Source organism: Terrapene carolina, unplaced genomic scaffold, assembly GCF_002925995.2.
Source record: "Terrapene carolina triunguis isolate 2854851 unplaced genomic scaffold, T_m_triunguis-2.0 Scaffold95, whole genome shotgun sequence".
Lineage (NCBI taxonomy): Eukaryota > Metazoa > Chordata > Testudines > Emydidae > Terrapene > Terrapene triunguis.
The window spans coordinates 50,852,527-50,872,335 of NW_020664446.1; the positions used below are offsets into that span (position 1 = coordinate 50,852,527).

Sequence of the window (19,809 nt, forward strand, 5' to 3'; positions counted from 1 at the left end):
TTTTTTTTTTTTTTTTTTTTTTTTTTTTTTTTTTTTTTTAAATACAGTGGTAAAAATGCTGCTACTACTACTAATTCTGGTGCAAAATGTATGCTTTTATTCTGGTGCTTTTTTATAGAACCAAAACTCAATACAAACCATGGAAATGTTTGTAAATTCCAATAGAAACAGTTTTAAAAAACATTCTTCTCTAGTACTTGACACTCCAAAGCAAAAGTGAAACTAATAAACTCTCTTGAAATTGAAAGAAATTCAAAATGTAAACAAACAGCATACATAGTGCAATGGATTCTGTGAAGGTAGAATTGATATATTTTAAACATTAGGAACTCACTTTTGCAATATTTAGCCAAAATTAGGCACCTAAATATGGATCTGTTTGGTGGTTATTAATGTAAAGAACTTAAAAACATTATTATGCTCTTTTTCATCCTTTGCTCTGTCAGGGTGGATAATGGAAAATTGGTTAGTCAATTTCATTTTGTTCATAATCAGGTTCATTATTAGGTTCCCAGTGTTCTGTCTGCAATCATTGTAGGATATTGTTTTGTAAATACAAGTGAAAAACTACTTTGAACAAATAATGGGAATATTTTTACTTTGGAAAATTTCTATTTTTAGTCTTTATTAAACCTTGTTTTTTTTTTTTTTTAAAAGAAACTCTAAATATTTATCTAAGGAGTTAGTAATGTAGTTACCATCTTTTCTCCCCCAGAAACATGACCTCAATCTGGCCAAATCACACTTTAGTAACTTTATGCTCATGAATAGTCCCACTAAGTGTAATGGAACTACACACGTGTGTAAGTGTTTTCAAGAATGGGGCCTAGTACTTTCAAATCTGACTATATCCTTTAAAAATGATTAAGATACTTGGAATTAGCCACTGACAGTGAAGAGGTGACAGAGCTTCTGTAGAACCAGAAGCATCTTGCAAAAATCCTGCTGTCTAAATAATAAAAAATCTTGTTTGCATAAAATGGCTAGAGTTCATATCTCTGGAAATGATAACCTTAATTTTATTCAGTGGATAAATTTATTGCATATTCTACTGTGATACTGTCAATATGCTGAAGTGTAATCAACAGGGCTGTCTTTTTAACAAGAGAAAGCTATCCATGTTAGGTTTACGTTGGGTGACTCCTTGCCAAAAGGGATGGTAAGGAGATCAAATAACTAGTGGTGCTTTCAGTAGTTAGGAGGCTAAAATGCATACTTTATTTTATTTCAATTTAACTAATAAAAAGATGCCTATACAAAGCACTCTAGGCAACTTAGCACATAATTAATTAATACACCTCTACCCCGCTATAACGTGACCTGATATAACATGGGTTCGCATATAGCGCGGTAGCAGCAGGGCTCCAGCGGCGCTTTTAAGGGGTCTGGGGCTCTGGCTGCTGTGGGGAGCCCTGGGCTCTTTAAATCACTGCCGGAGCCCTGCAGCCACTACCCTGGAGCTGTGGCAGCGGGGCTCTGCTGGCGATTTAAAGGGTCTGGGGCTCCCCGCAGCCAGAGCCCCGGACCCTTTAAATCACCGTTGGAGCCCTCCTGCCCCTACCCGGATATAACGGCGTTTCACCTATAACGCGGTAGGGATTTTTGGCTCCCCATGACCACGTTATATCATGGTAGAGGTGTACTACAATAAAACCCCAGCAGCATTAAAATAATCATTTCAAAAAAGGGAGTTCAGCCAGCTAACCTACACATTTTTTCCCCACCCTGTCATAAAAATACAGCTAAGGGTAGCATAAAATCCCTCCTTCACCTGTAAGGGGTTAAGAAGCTCAAACAACCTGGTTGGCACCTGACCAAAAGGACCAATAAGGAAAGAAGATACTTTCAAATGGGGGGGGGGGGGTTGTTTGTGCTCTCTCGGGACAGAGAGAGGGACCAGGCAGGGAAAAAACCTCTCCTAAAACCCTACCCGAAATAAGCATCTAAGATTACAAAAATTGTAAGTAAAGCAAGGTAAATAGCAGACCGTGTTGTAATGTGATTGCTGAGCAGCAGCTGGGGTCTAGAATAACTCCTAGACTGAATCCTAGTAACTAATGGCAGAGGTACTCCTTCAGTCAAAGGGACTGATATTCCCTCCACTCTCTCCTCCTCCCTGCTTTCCCCAACCCACCATCATTGCTTCAACCAGCTCACTCTCATGCATGCCACAATCTCAACTAGACCATAGTTAAGGTGCTGAACTGCATTGTCTGAGTTGGACGAGATAGAGATACAGTTAGATATCATCAGCACACTAACAACAAGGAGTCCAGTGGCACCTTAAAAACTAACAGATTTATTTGGGCATAAGCTTTCGTGGGTAAAAAACCTCACTTCTTCAGATGCATGGAGTGAAAAACTGAAAACACTGCATCCATCCCTTTTTACTAATCCTCCTACCTGTCCTATACACACTCTGAACAGAGACCCTGAATACTTTCTTTAAACTCTCTTACAAGAGCAAACAAGAATAGCCTCCAGAATACTTACAGAAAATAATTTTAGTAGTATCTTTGGGTGTAGTCTCTTACTAAAGATACTTATTTAATAAAGTTCTCCTGCCTTATTACTTCGCTGTGGGATCTAATCCTATATTTAAGATATCACACTTGTCATGGAAATTGATTCCACAAATCAAACATGATTCCACAGTAGTGTAAAAGGCTGTCTACACTGCACCACCACCTTAAAGTTTTCCACCCTTGCTACCTTTGACACAGCTCCATCAGTGCTGGCTAAAGAGGGAGCACTAGTATAGATAGGCCACTGGTATTTTGACTACACTCAAAATACACTCTGGGCTACCTTGCCAGGACTAGAACTCCTTATACAGCCACCAGTGGTGGATAACTTTTTAAGGGAAGACTAATGTAGACAAGGCCAAATATGAGGAGAGTATAATATGTGGGAAAACAGAATGAGGGATCAATTTCTTGTATAAACTTTGGTAACTGGTAAACTTGTCATTAAAACATGAAAAGCATCTAAAATGTTCATGTATGAAAGCCCCTCTTCAGTATATATTATCTGGAAATAATTGGTATAGAAAATAAAACAGTTTGGTATATCTGATTCTCCTTAAGTTAAAGTAAAATTTGAATTACAACTTCATCTTATTTTTAAAAAAGTAATTTGATGGCTGACACCTGGTGTAAATTTTGCCAACACTGGTTAAAGTTACACATAGCTTGTCTGTGAAAGAATCATATCTTGTTACATTTCAGCTGTGGGTCTGTGAAGAGGATGTTTGTTTTTTGTGGCTTCATTTTCAGCAGCCAGTCATTAAATGACTTTTAAGTCACCTTTTTCAACTCTCTTGTATTTAGAGGATCTCATTAATTGTAAGAGTTAGGAACAAATGTTCCCATTTAGAGGGATAGGATATCTTTGCAAAATACTACAATGTGATGCTTCTATGATCAAATGCAACATGAAATTAAAGGCCACTTTGTGTGTGTTTTAAAAGCAGTCTAGGGTATACACTTTTCTCCTTTCCCATTCACAATTGATTGAGGTAGTGAGGAAGATGGATTAGAGCTAAGAATGTTTGACATTGAAGTGCAGTAGGTTTTTATGTGTAATGCACGCAAGCACATCAAAGGCAAACTTCTTTTACAGGTATGAGACATGAACATGTGAGTTCCCACAATAATATTTTATGAAGAGAAAACTGCCCAACATTTTCAATGATAGCCTAAAGTTAGGCTCCTAAAGCTATATTTAGACACGCACATTAGATGAGTGAGGTCAGTGGGAGCTGTTGGATGCTCAGCCATCCAGAAATTCTGGCCACATAGATGTCTAAATATGGGTTTAGAAGCTTAACTTTGGGCTCCTGTCTTTAAAAATATTGGCCTACTTTTTATGAGCTTCTGCCATATTTTCTATACAACTTTATACTCAGTGGTTGGTTATCTGACCTGTTGGAAACATTCTATGCTCACCCTATCCTTACTTTTTTATTTTGAAATATATCTGTATTTAAACAAATTAAATGAAATAGTTAGGTTTGGTGGGCAGAATGGAACTTTCATAGGTTGGAGAGCTATCCTATTTTATGTGGCCTGATCTTAAACTTCAGTGACTTTGAGCTAAACTGGCTGATAGAGGTGCTAGTTGAGTTACTGTAGGGAATGTCATACCATTATGTGAAATGTGTTCCAATAGTTTGTATGCTTTTGTGTATAAATATTGCTTTGCTCAGAAACTATACCCATAGTAGGAGTTCAGGTTTGAATATCGCTTTAAGTAAAGCACTGGCACCTTGTACACTACCCAGTATAGCCTTTATTATAATTTTAACTTAAATTTATATAATAAAAAAGATGGCTATCCAATAATCTAGATGCTCCAAAACATCATTAATAATACATTAAAACCCCAGCAGCATTCAAATAATCATTTCAGTGGGAACTCAGCCATCCAGCCTACAGAAACTCCTTTCTATCTCTCATGCTTCTGGGAAGCATACTTTGAGCCCTCTCCAAAAATCTATCAGATGTTGTTTGCAACATGCCTGGAAGGTCACCAGATTGACTACATCAGACTTAGGTGGGGAAACAGGTTCCAGAGTCTGAGCCCACACAGACAATCATAGAAATGTAGGGCTAGAAGGAACCTCAAGAGGTCATCTGTTGCCTCTTTTATAATGAGGAGAATCCAGCTTGAGTATCTCTGCTGAATCAACTGTGGCAGTACAGCATGGAGACAGGTGATCCCTTGGGTCAGGCTGTTTGGGGCTTTATAGGCATAACCAACCTGTCTAACTCCGTAAACTCCACCTATAGAACAGCAGGTAGCCAGTGCAGACCCTAGAGCACTGGTTTCATATGCTCCCAGCAAGATGCACCACTTACTAAGTGAGCTGCTGCATTCTGCCTCAGCTTCAGCCTCAGAATGATTTTAAGATATAGACCAGTGGAGAACACATTGCAGTAGTCTAATCTTTAGGTAACAAGATCATGGATAATGGTGGCATAGATTACATCTGAAAGGAAAAGTTGCAATTTCCTAGTCAGACACAGGTAGTTAAACGCTGAATGGGCTACTGCTGTAATATGAACTTTGAACAGCTGCTGGAGGTTTGAAGTCACTCGTAAATTGCTGTTAGATATATTCCCTCCATTCAAAGGGACTGATATTACCTGTGCCATTATCTCTGGCTGCTCCCCTCAAACCACCTAACCAACATAAGGTTGACCAAAGTGTTAGGTGAGAATGTGTCTTGTGATTGTCATTAGTTTGAAATGTATGCTTCCAAAACTTTTGGTGGTTGGTGAGTATTTTCTTAGTTTCAAGCAGTGCTATGATACACTGGATTTAAAGATTTCAGGAAGCTGCTTTATGTAAGGACAAAATGTTGTGACTTTGGCTGCAAATCAGTTAAATAGTTTTTTTGTATCTTTATGGTATTTACTGAACCACAACTGGGCTGAAGTTTGGTATGCACCTTAAAATTTACATGTATTATAGGATTCAGAAATGGAAGTGTTGAATGCCATTTCTCCAGACTTTAAATTTACTAGCCAGTATTACTTTACCTTGTTATTCATTAAGTTTTAAGAACTAGCAAGTCTGTGTGTGTTGTGAGGGTTCAGTATTTAATAATATAAACTGGAATTCATCAGGCATAAAAAAACTATTCTCTGAATATTCTTCTGAGATCTGCATCTGTAAACCTAAAAAATATACTGCTGTACTCCATTATATATTGGTAGCGCTTTGGCAAAAATCCTATTGGAGTAACAGGAATTTTGCTGAGTAAAGACTAAATTGTCCCACCAATGCTTACCTGGGTATAAACAGCAAATCCCGATGGGTCTATTTTATCATCTTAAAAGCTACTTTTTCTATATGCTGTCCTCTTCCAACAATGAATGTTACTCCTTGTATAGAGATCTGAGTTATTAATATTTTTGACAATTTGATTGGTATTGAAATCATCCCTTTATGTACATAAATGATTTTAAATTGCTTTTCTTTGTTTTTGGCCTGTTTTTCTGTTCAGGATCTTGTGCCTTTGAGATTTTCCTGTCTTTACCCAGATAATAGATGCCTGGCTGTGCTATGTTTCCTTATAATCAGTAACAACAGCTCTAATCCTTTTTTGTTACCCTTGCTAAGAATTTTATATTGTATCGCCACGGTGCTACTATTCCGTAATATCTCTGTTTCATAAGGATAAAGTGATTACTTGCTGACACGAATTTTTAACTAAGATTCTTCCTCCTCAGTCGGGCTATAAATTGACTTGTGTTCTTCTATAAACTGATAATTGCATGGAGAAGTGAGGTTATATAGCCTTGGCTAGGGAAGTGCTCTCAACATCTAGACTGTCAATATGTTAAGAAGTCTTAATTGTTTGACATATGGAAGGTAATATCCCTGCACAGAGATCATCTAAATAGATTAGACAGTGCACACAAACTTATAACGTGGTGGCTGTTGCAGTTCTAGAGGGCCAGATCAAATCAGTTTTAGCCATGTCTCATAATATTTCCTTCATGGGGAGATGTAAATCACTTCAACCTCAGCTGATCCTTTTTATTTGCCCTCTTGACTGAGTATCAGATCTAGAAGTCAAATTGGAAGAGTAGTTCCTATTCAACTAGTTTTCTTCAACTTTCTGCCTTTTCTGGGACAGGTGTTGGATGTGAAAAAGGTTGAATTTACAAGTAAAGAAATCTATATGTTTTGAACTATGTTTAATAGTAAGCTTTTTCAATTTATATACTACTGCTAGATTCCAAAGTAAGTTGAACATGAAACATGTCTTTTGTTTTTCTATTGCAATTTTGGATAGTTGAGGTTGGAGTAGATGCAAAAAAGAAGTATCCTGAATCAGAGGACAAAAATCGATATAGATTTAGGGAATAATCTAGTTGTAAATATGGTTCAAATGCAATATGTACACAAATAGAGCTATATGCATGTGAATTTGAAATAATCTTGTGAATACTATTTTTGTTTTGAGTTCCTGCTGTTAAGGAACTCTTTTACCTTGTTACTTAATCTGAGAGATTAAATATGCTGAGCATTAAAGAGAAATTTTTGTTAAAACCAATGTAGCAAGCAGGAGAGGGATCCTACAACAAGACTAAGTATATGGTAATTTTCTATTAATTATCAGATCTTTGCCCCGAAGGTAATATCTGGCACCTGATTCATTTTTATAGTCTGTGTTATCACAGCCTCATGTAATCTGGTATGACTGTGTGATGTGGTACAGTCTGTGTCAAACACATACAAGGGAACCTCAGAGTTACATACACCTTGGGAATGCAGGTTGTTTGTAACTCTGAACAAAATGCTATGGTTGTTCTTTCAAAAGTTTACAATTGAACATTGACTTAACACAGCTTTGAAACTTTACTATGCAGAAGAAAAATGCTGCTTTCCCTTTATTTTTTTTAGTAGTTTGTTTAACACAGTACTGTACTGTTTGTTTTTTTTGGTTTTGGGTCTCTAGTGCTGCCTGATTGTGTACTTCTGATTCCAAATGAGGGGAGTGATTGACTGTCTTCATAACTCTGAAGTTCCACTGTATTTGTCTTCATAGGACATAGGATACTTGCTGGCTAATAGTTAACCTTTATTTTATTGTATGTCAATATTTGTCTCTTAGTAACTATATTCTTACACTTAAATTGGACATCTGTTGCTCAGATTTAATTTTGAAAATAAGTCCAGATACTGGATACAAATTACAAACCTCTGGGTACTTTCAGTGTCATTGGTATTCCAAGCATCTGGTGAATCAATATGCATATAATTGCTGAGCTATTAATTTTTTTTTTTTTTTTTTTTTAAATTCAGTAGCCAAAGCAGGACAAACTCTTTGTAATAATCTGAAGTCTAGTGTTGTGTGGAGCTATCTAAGTTACTGTACTCAGACAGACTTCCTGATATTTTTATTGGGCTATACCTTTCTGCAGTGGTGGAATATCCTGAATCCTCTTCAACTTTTTTCTTTTAATTTACCACCACGAAGGCAGTCTGAAGTTTTTGTTTATATCATTTTGTAAGACACTTCTGAGTGGGAATTGATGCTGACAAGTTTCTTATAGTTAGGCACATTTTCTGTTAATTGACACTAGAGTACAGTGATTTCTTTCTCATGAATCTTGTGTAATGTGAGTTGATTTTGGCAGGGTCAATTACTTGCTGCCAAGTCCACTTTTTAATATGACAATGTTCAATTAAACATCTTGAATTAAACTTGTTTGCTTTAGCATCTTTTAATTTTAATCTACTGTTCTATTATAGTGATGAAAGCTTACTGTGAAAATGTGAATATATGAAAGGAAATAGAATATGTGGAAAAGTGAAGTACAGGGCACTGAATATTTAAGGTTAATACAGTTAGCCATTAAGATGCTTGGAAAACTATCAAAAAGGAATGCCTAACCTTATGAAACTTGCATGTGGATATATGCAGTGCCTGCGTTCCTGCTTATCTTGTTGCATGACTTCTAAAATTTTTGTAAATGAGTGGATATACTCAAACTAAAATACAAGGAAAATACACCTCTACCCCGATATAACGCGGTCGTGGGGAGCCAAAAATCCCTACCGCGTTATAGGTGAAACGCCGTTATATCGGGATAGGGGCGGCAGGGCTCCAGTGGTGATTTAAAGAGCCCCAGGCCCTTTAAATCGCCGGCGAGCCCCACTGCCGCAGCCCCGGGGTAGCAGCGGCAGGGCTCCAGCGGTGATTTAAAGAGCTCCGGGCTCCGGCCGCTGCGGGGAGCCCGGGCCCTTTAAATCACTGGCGAGCCCCGCTGCTGCAGCCCTGAAGTAGTGGCGGCAGGGCTCTGGTGGTGATTTAAAGGGCCTGGGTCTCCCCGCAGGAGCTGGAGCCCTGGACCCTTTAAAGTGCCGCCGTAGCCCTGCTTCTACCGTGCTATATGCGAACCCATGTTATATCGGGTCGCGTTATAGCGGAGTAGAGGTGTATTGGTTATTTCTTGTTCACACACAGTTTTCCCATTCCACACGTTTTTCTCTCTGCTATGGCAGGCTAGAAGGGAGGACCACACTTGTAAGTCAGGACAAATACTTGGTTTCACCCCCTTCTTTTGTGAGAACAGAGTTTAATTCTGCCTCTGCTGGTCTGCAAATTTCCTGCTATCTCAGTGAGCACAGAAATACTTTAAACTTATGTTACTTTTGGCTCTCTCCCCGTCTTAAGAAATTTTGTCCACTGAGAAGTTATACATTTTTATATTTTCCTATTGTGTACAACCAGTTAGGACTTGGAGAGGTCTCTATCTGTGAGGAGTAAGTCAACATTGCGAGAGTCTCCCAAAATGGTGGACTTCTATATTTTATATAGAGACATGACAGATTGACTGGTCACAGCAATATTTGTATTCTCACAGTTCTTCTTTTAAAAATGCAAAATGGAGACTTGTCTTGGCAGTCATACTTTGCGTAATGTTTGTGACATGAAATTAATTCTGGAAGTGCAATCTTTGGCAGCAGTCCATTCATTTATGACCACCCTGATGATACTTCAGATTACATAAACCTATTTGTCTCTTGGGATGACTCTGGCTTAAGTCAGATCCGCTGGTGAGGACTTAATTCTTGGGGTGTGATTTTGGTAACGTAAGGCTGGCTATGGTTGTACAAGATTTCCCTTTACTTGCATAAATATGGAACAAAGCTTACCTGTAAATAGCCAGCCCATGCAAGGCGTCTATTAACGAGTGTATGTATAGGTCTCGCATTATGAAGGAACTCCACAGATCCTCCCTTTGCTTACTTATGCATCATTCCTAGTGATCAACTTTGATCACAGAAGTTAATGCTCAGAAGAAATTCCCTGCACATGCAGGAAACTAACCCCATACCTATTAATTTCAGGCTTGATATCCATTTTCAATGGACTGTCTTGCCAAAAGCTCTTGCTATCCTTATACCTGGCACATTCAGTGATTAAACTTGTTGGATTAGCATTCATTGCTTTTATGTCTCATGACACATGGTTGTGGTCACACATCTGTACGCTACTTCACTAAGAATAATGTTCAGTTAGCTTATTGAATCTTAATGAAGCCTAGCTATTGACTGATCCTAGAATCCTCATCTGGAACAGACTTCATCTGTAGGAACATCTTAACTTCGTCTATTTAGATATGGCTGATTCTCTTTCAGAATTCTTCCATAATAACAAGGTGTTATACTTACCTACCATAATCATTAGGTTGCTTACCTGGTCAAAATATAGTGACATAGAAGTAATCTGAAGTTTAATTAAAGCATTATTATGTGGATTCATGCATCCAATACCATCCTTAGGTTTTTAGTTAATATTCTCACTGAGACCAGACTCTGTCATATTACAACTTGGTTAAAAAGCAGTTCTAGACTGAAAGGTGACTATGGATCTTAAAACACTTTGAGATCCATGATCAATCTCATTAGAGCCTTATCAGTGTGCCCACTTTTCAATTAAAATGTTATTTCCAACTGTCCTCTTTGCATACATAACATGGATTTTGAAGCAAGCTGATCTTGTTTTGTGCATGTCCATCATTAATAAAGATTTTCCTGGCTGAACTTGGCTATCAGTGATCCCTGAGCAATCTCGTTGACTTCAGTGGGCTTGTAGAAGTATAACTGACTTTAATTTAGAAAACAATTTTGGTGATATAAAGTAGCGATGGCATTGCAGCATGAACACGAATACAGCAGTAAACTTGTAAGCTTGCTTAATCTCACAGATGGCACTGAATACACATTAGAAGTAGAGCTATTGAGCTTTTATTATAGTTGTTCGTCACAAACATACTTTAAGGATGGTGTGATACCTTCATAACAAGTAGGCCTTCCATGGACTAGCTTCTAGCAATATGAACACTGATTAAGTCCATTATTTTGTTGTTAGAAACCTGTGCTCAATAGTTATTTTATTGTGATCCTTGTAGAGCTTATTGTTAGGAATTTCCCCAAAATCTTGAAGAGTAGGAATGTATTAATAATAGATCTCGAGGAAAAGAAACAACATGATATTTCTCCTTATTCTTTTTTGAGGTATGAAATTTTAATATTCTCACTCATGCATTCACCTTTCTTTTAGAGTAGGATTCATGCTGACTCTTGTAAATATTTTTCCTGCTCTCAAAAGTAGTGGCAGTGAAAGGGACTGTTATATTTGGTCTTGTGTTTGGAGGTGGAATGTATAAGAGGAACATCTTTCAAAACATCATTGCTTTGGGAGCCCCCATTTGAGTCTTGTGCTTGTTAGGACAAGATCCAGACATGTGAGTCTAATACTTTTTTGTGCAAATTATTGCAGGTATTTTTTCTTAGTGATGGCCGGAATAGTAGGTAGGAAAGACTTGGGGTGGAGTACGGTATCTTTATTTAAACAAACAGAAACAAAAATCAACAAATGGAGATATTTAGGATTTGTTACAGAAGTCTTCCAACTTCTTGGAGATCTTATAAATATATTTCTGTTTTAACATTTCCAGACTCTTGGTTGTGTTCCCTACTAATAAACATATTATTTCTCAACGTTAATATTTTTAAACCTGGGCTCCATTTGCTGATATCAAAATATGTTGCATTCTGCAAATCAACAGATAAAATAGGTGAACAGAAACACTGTTCTGAATGTTTCTTTGTTTTTTTTTAAACAAAAAAAAAAAATATTTGAAGCAAACATAACCAGTCTTCAATAAAAGTTTATCTTTAATGAGACTAGGCAATGTCATTCCTTTATCTGGCAGAGGAGAGTCAGAGATGAATGTACAAAGTTCATGTCGTTCAGTCTCAAATTACCATCTTCATGTTAGTGCTGCACAGTGAACTCCAAAACTGTTTTGTACAGGTTTTGTTTCTTTCTCTTAGCTGTGAAACATATTCCTATATCCTGACTTCTGCTGAAAATTTCAATCGCATTCACTTCTTGAATGCATCATTTGTAATCCTGTGTTGGAAAGGAGGCTTGTTGGATGCAGCGTCATACCTAAATTCCCTAGTCTTATACAGTTCAATTATTTATGGCTATCAATTTTTTATGCATATATAAAAAGCAATCTGGCTCTGAGAACATAATGCTGCTGTATCAGTCCTGAATAGAGAGGAGAATAGGAAGAGTCTGGGTCTGAGAATCTTGCCTGTATGCTCGGGGTTCTGCTGATCGCCATATTTGGGGTCGGGAAGGAATTTTCCTCCAGGGTAGATTGGCAGTGGCCCTGGAGGTTTTTCGCCTTCCTCCGCAGCATAGGGCAGGGGTCGCAAGCTGGAAGATTCTCTGCGACTTGAAGTCTTTAGATCACGATCTGGAGACTTCAACAGCAGAGTTAAGGGAAAGTGGGGGGGTCAGCTTTTGTGGCCTGCATCATGCGGGGGGTCGGACTGGATGACCATATTGGTCCCTTCTGACCTTGAAGTCTATGAGTCTATGAGTCAAAAGAAAGATGTGCTATTCCCCTCTCCCCACACACACTTGTTCCAGCAATAACCTGAGATAATCTTTTCATAACCTGTTTGTTACGAAGACCAAAATCCATGATCAATTCTGACCTTAATTTCTTGCATATTGCTGCCATTACCTCCAGATTCTCTCTCCCTCCCTCCCTCACCTCCCCCCTGCATTTAGAAAAAAATCTATATACTCTGGCAGCATCTTTAGGCTGATTATTGAATTGCTGATTAAGCTTATGCACAGCTGCTGAGCCAGGGACCCTTTAGTTTATGAAGTATTAAAAATACTGTTTCACTTAAAATATCACTTACAAAAATGAACTCGGTACCTTTTCCCTGATTGTTAATGAATGCATAGTATGTATGGTAAGACAGTTAAAGCTTGAGTACGTTAAAATTACAGAATTGATTTACTTTTAATGTGACCTACATTTTGTTATCTGGGACACGGTAACTGGAAACTACAGTAAATGACATGGCTGGAGATTAATTTGACTGTTTGTCCTTCATTTCCATGATGGAGGCGGCAGAAATAGTAACAGGACACCTACTCTGACCATCAGTATTCCATATCTATTATTTATTGTTCATAATGCTACTTTGGACAGTTATAACGGTAATCCTGTCTACCTACCCCATCTATTCTTTAAATACAAGATGAAGATGACGTGTACCCCAGACTTTGACATGTCATTGTGACGGTCTTAATTTGTTAATAAGTAACTTTTAAATAAGCTTTTCATTGTTGTACTGTTCCTTTTCCCTACATTTACATCTTGTCACAATCTTTTAAACAAACGTAACTTCAGGTCTGTGATGGTTCTCAGGACTGAAAGTCACCCTGTTACCCCCTGCCTCCCATGAGAGAGAGTTTCTCTTGTGGTAGCTGGGTATCAGCTTATTGACAGCTGTCAGCCCTTCAGCCAGTCGGGCATTCTCCTCCAATCCCCAAATCTCTTTGATCATTCCCTTGGGATGTCCATCCCCTGACACTGGCTACTCACAGAATTTCCAGATCCTCTGCACCCAAAGGTGTTGTGTATCCTAATTTACCAGTTTTACTTTAAACCACTGCTCCTGTAAACCACGCAGCACTTGTGAGCCCTTAAATAAACCTTCTTTTGTTTCATTATGTGAAAGAATTAAGATTTAACTAGAAACCAGAGAGTGGTGGAAACGTGGTTACAAAACAAAATCATAAAGCATGAATTTGTCTCTACATTTATAAATAGTTAACTTTATCTAATAAAGTAGATTTTTTCCCCTCCAAATTCAGTCTGTTTAGAAGCTGGCTGGTTTATCAATAACTAGGATACAAATGTTCATGAAAGCATCCCCTTCCATCAGGGGTTTCCCTCAGTGAATGGATTCAGATTCTTTCTTTACACTGTTATACTGAAAAGTCTTTCGTGTCTATTCACAGGCCGGATGAAACTCTGCCTTGTTGTAGAGTTTCTTTTCTATATTTAAGAGGTTTTGATTGTTGTTTCTCATGGTTTTTCATTGACTGACTGTTCTGAGATGTGGAAAGGGTAGACAATAGAATCTTGCATTATTTCACCAGCTGACTAGGGAGGCATGACTTGAATGAGCCATCATTCAGACACATCTCCTGGTGACCAATTTCTACTCCAGATCATAAAGAATATTTTTCAGTATAAATACATTATTCCTTAAATGTAATGCACACATACATCTTGCAGTGTTTGATCCTTGACAAGTTATGAGCTTTCTGAAGATACCTTTGCGTGATACTCATTATGGAAAAATGACCTGTAAGACGTGTTTGGTGTAGTGAGTTTGTCAGGTCTGAGATGAATGTTTGCAAGGACCAGAGGACGCTTTGCCAAGGGGTGTCTGTGGGTATGTCTACACAGCAAAAAAACCCCAAACCCATGGCTAGCCTGTGCCAGCTGACTTGGGCTTGCGGGGTTCAGTCTGGAGACTGTTTTCATTGCTTTCAGGCTCAGGCTGGAGCCTGAACTCTGGAAGCCTCACACCCCACAGAATCATAGAGCCTGGGCTCTGGCACCCTCCCACCCCCAGGGTCCTAGAGCCTGGGCTCCAGATGTATAGGCACACCCTGAGTGTCACAGTCATACAAACAAGCTGTTTTATAGGTAAAATGGGGTAAAAAGGATTGAAGAATTTTCTAGGTGTTTTTGACTGTTTAACACATTTTCCCTCTGTCCCAAGTTGTTAAAATTGTCTGGGAGAGGGGGAAGGAAAGAATGTCTGGCACAGAGCGTATGAGAAACTGAAGCTGAAAAGAACTTGTTTTGGTTTTGGGCTGGGGATGGGTAAGGAGTTGAGTAAGAGGAGTCCAGTTACTCTGTAGAATGGAAAATAGTCAGTCTTACAGGTGATTTGCAAATGATTGTTAAAATAATAGGGTGGTTGTTTTAGTTTTGCTTCCTTATCGTGAATAAAGGAGGCCTGTAATTTCTTCTCTCCAAAAAATATAAAAAAAATCTTAGCTTTTAACCTTAGAAGTATCAAGGATTTTAACTCTGGACTTTCCTGCTTTTGCTGAAGACATTTGTGGGTGAGGGATTTGCCTTGGATCTGATGTATATTATGAATCCTGCTTAGTTTAGTGGGCAGAGGTTGTTGAATCTTTAACAAACAGAAGCTTCTACATTTTCATTGGACATTGGCATTAAATATATTTAAATAGATATTAAAAATTTTGCACTAAATATTTTTCCTCTGTTTCTCAAATTTGGGCATCTTGTGATGTTTTGGCCATGCTCTAGAACAGAATTTCTAATGATGTCATAGAACTGAATTTCTAATATTAAAGGAGGGTATGGGGAACCTGTCTTCTTCTGTTTGTTTAAAAAAATAATAAATCTTATGCACAATGAGAAAGCAAGAATGGGCACAAGTCTTAGTTTTTGACTTTGCAGGCAACTCATCCACCACAAGTATTAACATCACACTCCGCCAATCTTAATGTTAAACCCTGTGGAATGCTATTAAAAAAAGTTGCACATTTCCCGAATAAAAATTAAGTAATATCAGAGATCAATAGCCAAAGAATTTTCAGTGATCTCTCCAAAACTACTAACATGCCAAAAAATTCTATATAATAGGTGGCATTTGCAATGCATAGCATATGCCATCTGCTATCATTTACAAAGTCACAGTATACAAGCATTACTTATCAAAAGCAATCGAAAAGTCCCAAAAGATAGAGTACACTACAGAATTAAAATAACTTGTTGGTCGGGTTTGCGAGCACAATACCTGTACTTCAGCATATTATCCTTTCTCTTTGACTCTCTTGTCCTCAATTCTGGTGCAATTTTGTCATAAACATATTCACAATTTTAAACTTTGCCTTTCACTTAGTTTTATTCATTACCCTTTAGCCAAATGTGTACAGGGTTGCCATGATTTGTGATATTACAAGTGCTGCAATTTTGGGTGGCTGCTCAAAGCTCTGAAATACTGAATGAGGTGCTTGGAGTTCTTGTTACTGAACCATAGGGACCTTTGTTCAGCTTCTTGAGTGGACAGCTACCTGTAGGTCCTATATACTCTAAGAGGTTGATCGGGAAGCCATGCATATGGAACAAGAACGGAGAACTCAGAAAGTGTCCCTCCTTCACCAAGCCAGGCAGCGATGGCTTTGTTTCCAGTACGGTACAAATGGCTTGTGTTTGTGTTAATTCAGATAGAAGTCCAGAGACTAGGTGGATCAGGAAGAGTCAGGGGTATTTAATTTCCAGTTGGAGAGCACAATAGTTTTCCATGTAGTCTGGAGTCTATCAGAGAGCTAGAGCTGGGGCTGGTGGGTGAGGCAGAAGGAAGATTTTGAAAACTAATTCCTGTCAGAATCTATACTGCAGTTCTCACAAGTTAGTGTTGCCAGTTCATGTGACTTATTCATGAGTCTTGGGATATTTTAATTTTTTTTTCATAAAGCTCCAGATGCTGAAATCAAGTGATTGCATGAGAAATTCAGCTTTTATTTTAAAATAATAGTTTTTAGCCTGCCTTCATGCAGAGAAAAGCTTGAAATGTTAAAATGTTAAAATAAGTGTATCTTAAAGGCTTAGAAACCAGAGGGCAAATTAAAAACATGCAACACTTATTTTTAAATCAATCATGTTTTTTTGTGTGGCCTGACACTGAGTTTTAACACTTGATGTTGGCAATAATGCAAATGATCCCACCCTTTTAGTAAGATGGCTACCATTAGCAAACTGTTTCTAGTTGTAGTTGAAACATTTTGTTTGCTCTGTGTTGCACAATTGACTAATGGTGGTTAGAACATCTCTAGAAACTCTCTTGAAATATGTATAGGTAAACAGTATTTTTCTGGTATAATTAGGCATCCATGTGTCACATGATCATTTATAATTTTTAGCTGTATTGTGTTCTCCTGAGTTGTTAATTCAAGTGTAATATTTTTTTTTCTTTTGCATTTCCACAGATTCAAGAAACTTTCAAGGACCAATGAACCCAATAGCTCATGGAAGAAAAAAATCCTATCCGAACATCCTTGGTTTCCAAGTTACCGAAGTATGGAACAAAATCTTTAGGGAGCACCCTACAGCCAATGTCAAATAGGACAGCTGTTCCCTTGTCAGGGAATTCTCATAGCAGCAGTGGCAAAAATTGCAGCAAGCACAATGGCACTGTTCATATGTCTTCCTTTGCTTTTAGCTGGCAAAAATCAAATAAATATCAACTTGGTGATCAAAGTGGTGGTGAGTCTAACTCTGCCCAGAATTCCAATGAAAAACTAATTGATTCTGAGAAGTATTCTCCCTCTCAAGGAGGATTTGGTAAAGATGTGGGCTTGAACAGCACTTCTTCAGTAGCATCAAAAACAGCAAAGCAAGTCAACATGTTTGTGTCCTCTACCGAAGAATTAAACCAAAAGTCTTTGCCTGGACTGTCTAGTTCAGCGAAATTCACCAAAGGTACGTTATTTGGCAGGACTTCGTATTCTGGACTCAGTGCTCCAAAATCGCATTTAAATGGATTTTATGGAAATAGGCCATCTGTAGACTTGCAGAGGTGTAGAATTAACTCCAATGCCACCAGGACCAGTTCAGGAGAGAGTTTGGCACAATCCACAGACAATGCTAAATCTTTGTCCTGTGAAAAAATGGTTAGATCACAAAGCTTTTCACATTCCATTCAGAATTCTTTCCTACCCGCTGCATCCTTAACCAGATCACATTCCTTTAATAAAGCTGTAGATCTTACAAGGCCTTATCAAAAACAACATCTGGCTATTCGAGCATCTCAGAGGTCAACTCTGTTGTCAAGAAATGCCCAACAGTTGGATGCACCCAGTGGAAATGAACCTTTAAGATATGGATTTACCAGGCCATACACTGCTATATCAACCTCTGGTTTAAGAAAGCCACCGCTCTCAAATGGATCCGGGGTATCGCCCTCTTTGGGGTATGGAATGAGTCGTCCTTCTTTACTGAAACCTACCAGACAGCAGTTTACTGGAAAGATCATTGTGGATAACAGCAAAAGTACAAGTCCTGACATGTGCATAGTGAAGGTCTCTGAGATTACGGTAAATGTCAATGGAGCCATTGAGAAAAAAGACCTAGAAAATGACAGTCAAAGAACAGAATGTGGTGAAGCCCTTCATGACAGTCTGGGGAAGCATGGCTCTAAAGTCATATGCATGAATGACGATGTGGATGAAATATCCATATCTTCCTTGTCCTCTTCTGAGAAGAATGACCTGAGTGAAGACTTTAGTGATGACTTTATAGATCTAGAAGATTCAAATAGAACAATACAAGTGAAGCAAGAAGTCCCTATTGAAGAGTTAGGGCATGGAGGTGCAACACCAGTAGATCCAGTCACTTCTCTCAAGGAAAGTGAAAGTCCTCATTGTGACACCGATGAATGGCTAGATATAGATGTTTCTGGTAAATATTTTGTTGTACTCTATTTTTTAACTTTCTCTTATTACTCCTGAGGGCATTCTGTGCCAAAATTAAAAAGCTCAAAAGAATTAAAAATTGTGCACACAATATTTTAAAATGATGCAAAATTCTGCAAGTTTTATTTGTCAATAAATAAATGCAGAGGCTCTAGCATGGCAGTAGGGAGCACAGGCCACTAGTTGTACGAAGGTGGGAGATCACCCTGCAGCCTCCCTGTTCCCCCTTCCCTGGGACATGGACTCAGCAGTGAGGCTGCACCTGACTCTGACACAGCACAAGACCTGGGCCTGCCACAGAAACAGCCTGTCTGCGCCAGGGGCACCAGGTGTGGGGCAGGCAGACTCAACCAGGCAGGATCCAGGTGTGTGGGGGGCATCCAGGTGTGGAGTGAGAGGGTTCTGTGTGGGACAATCTGGGTGCAGGCAGCGCAATGGGGTGTCTAGGTGTGGGAGGATCTGGATGCATAGAGGCTCATTGGTGGGGTTCTTGGTGCAGGGGCAATGGGACTCTGCAGACGCTTCCAGGTGAAAGTTGTTGGGGCTCAGCAGTGTTGGCTTGATGGGGTGGGGGTCTGGGTGCAGCTAGTTGGGGGTCAGTGGCATGGGGTTCATGTGGGGGCTCAGGTGGTGCACAGGGGTGAGGCTCATCAGGTTCGGGGTTTGAGAGCAGGGAGCTCAGTGGGGAATGGTCTGGGTTCAGGGGTGGGGGTTCGGAAGCAGGGGGTCTGGGTGCAGGGATTGAGGTTCAGTGGGGTGGGATTTGGGTATGGAGGGTTAGGGGGGTTCTGGGTGTACGGAGTGGGGCTTTGGTGGTGGTGTCTGGGTATGGGAGGTCCAGATGCATGGGGGTTGGGCAGATAGGGGAGCAGCTCCCATACAGTGACCTGGCCTCCCGCAGCTGAGGAGCGATAGGGAGCAGGAAGTAGGGGAGGATGCTGAGCTTCCTGCAGCTGGGGGAGGTTTCTGGGGATGGGTCTGACAAGTCCCGTCCTCTCCTACCTCCAGCCCAGCTGGGACTAGCTGCTGATCCCAGCTCAGGTAGGAGCCACTGGCTATGGTGTTCCCAGCCCTGTGGTGATTTACCTCTCCGTTGGCTGCTCTGGGTGTGTGAAACGATGTACCTACGCAGCTAGGGAGTGGTGCGTGACTGCTCTTGCAGCTTCCCTTTGCTTCCCTGTCAGAAAGTCATTTTTCTTCAAGGAAGCAAAGAAATCTGCGTGAGACATGAATTCTGCACACACGCAGTGGCGCAAAATTCCCTCAGGAGTATCTTATGTAGAGAAATAAGTTTCTGTTTGAAATACTAACTTGTTTGTAAGTATTCCTAATGTATTTAAATCATGGTAAAGTAAAACTAGTTTTTCTGTATTCCCAAATTAGTTGTATTGAGTGCCATATTGATAAATGATCCTTGGCCTTGGATACTAGATTTTCCAGTC

At 39.2% G+C, this 19,809-nt stretch overlaps 1 protein-coding gene across 6 annotated transcripts in view; it reads left to right on the plus strand.

Annotated features, from left to right (window-relative positions):
• The window catches only part of CCSER2 (coiled-coil serine rich protein 2), a 146,866-nt gene that overhangs the window by 2,532 nt on the left and 124,525 nt on the right, over positions 1-19,809 (plus strand). For 5 of the 6 annotated variants that reach the window (XM_024209779.3, XM_024209787.3, XM_024209812.3 and 2 more), the window contains exon 2: positions 16,883-18,353. In XM_024209779.3, the coding sequence (XP_024065547.2) occupies positions 16,922-18,353 (1,432 nt within the window). In that variant the 5' untranslated portion in view covers positions 16,883-16,921. Of the gene's footprint in view, positions 1-16,882; positions 18,354-19,809 lie in introns of those variants that run through there. The other variant, XM_024209827.3, reaches the window with a different exon arrangement.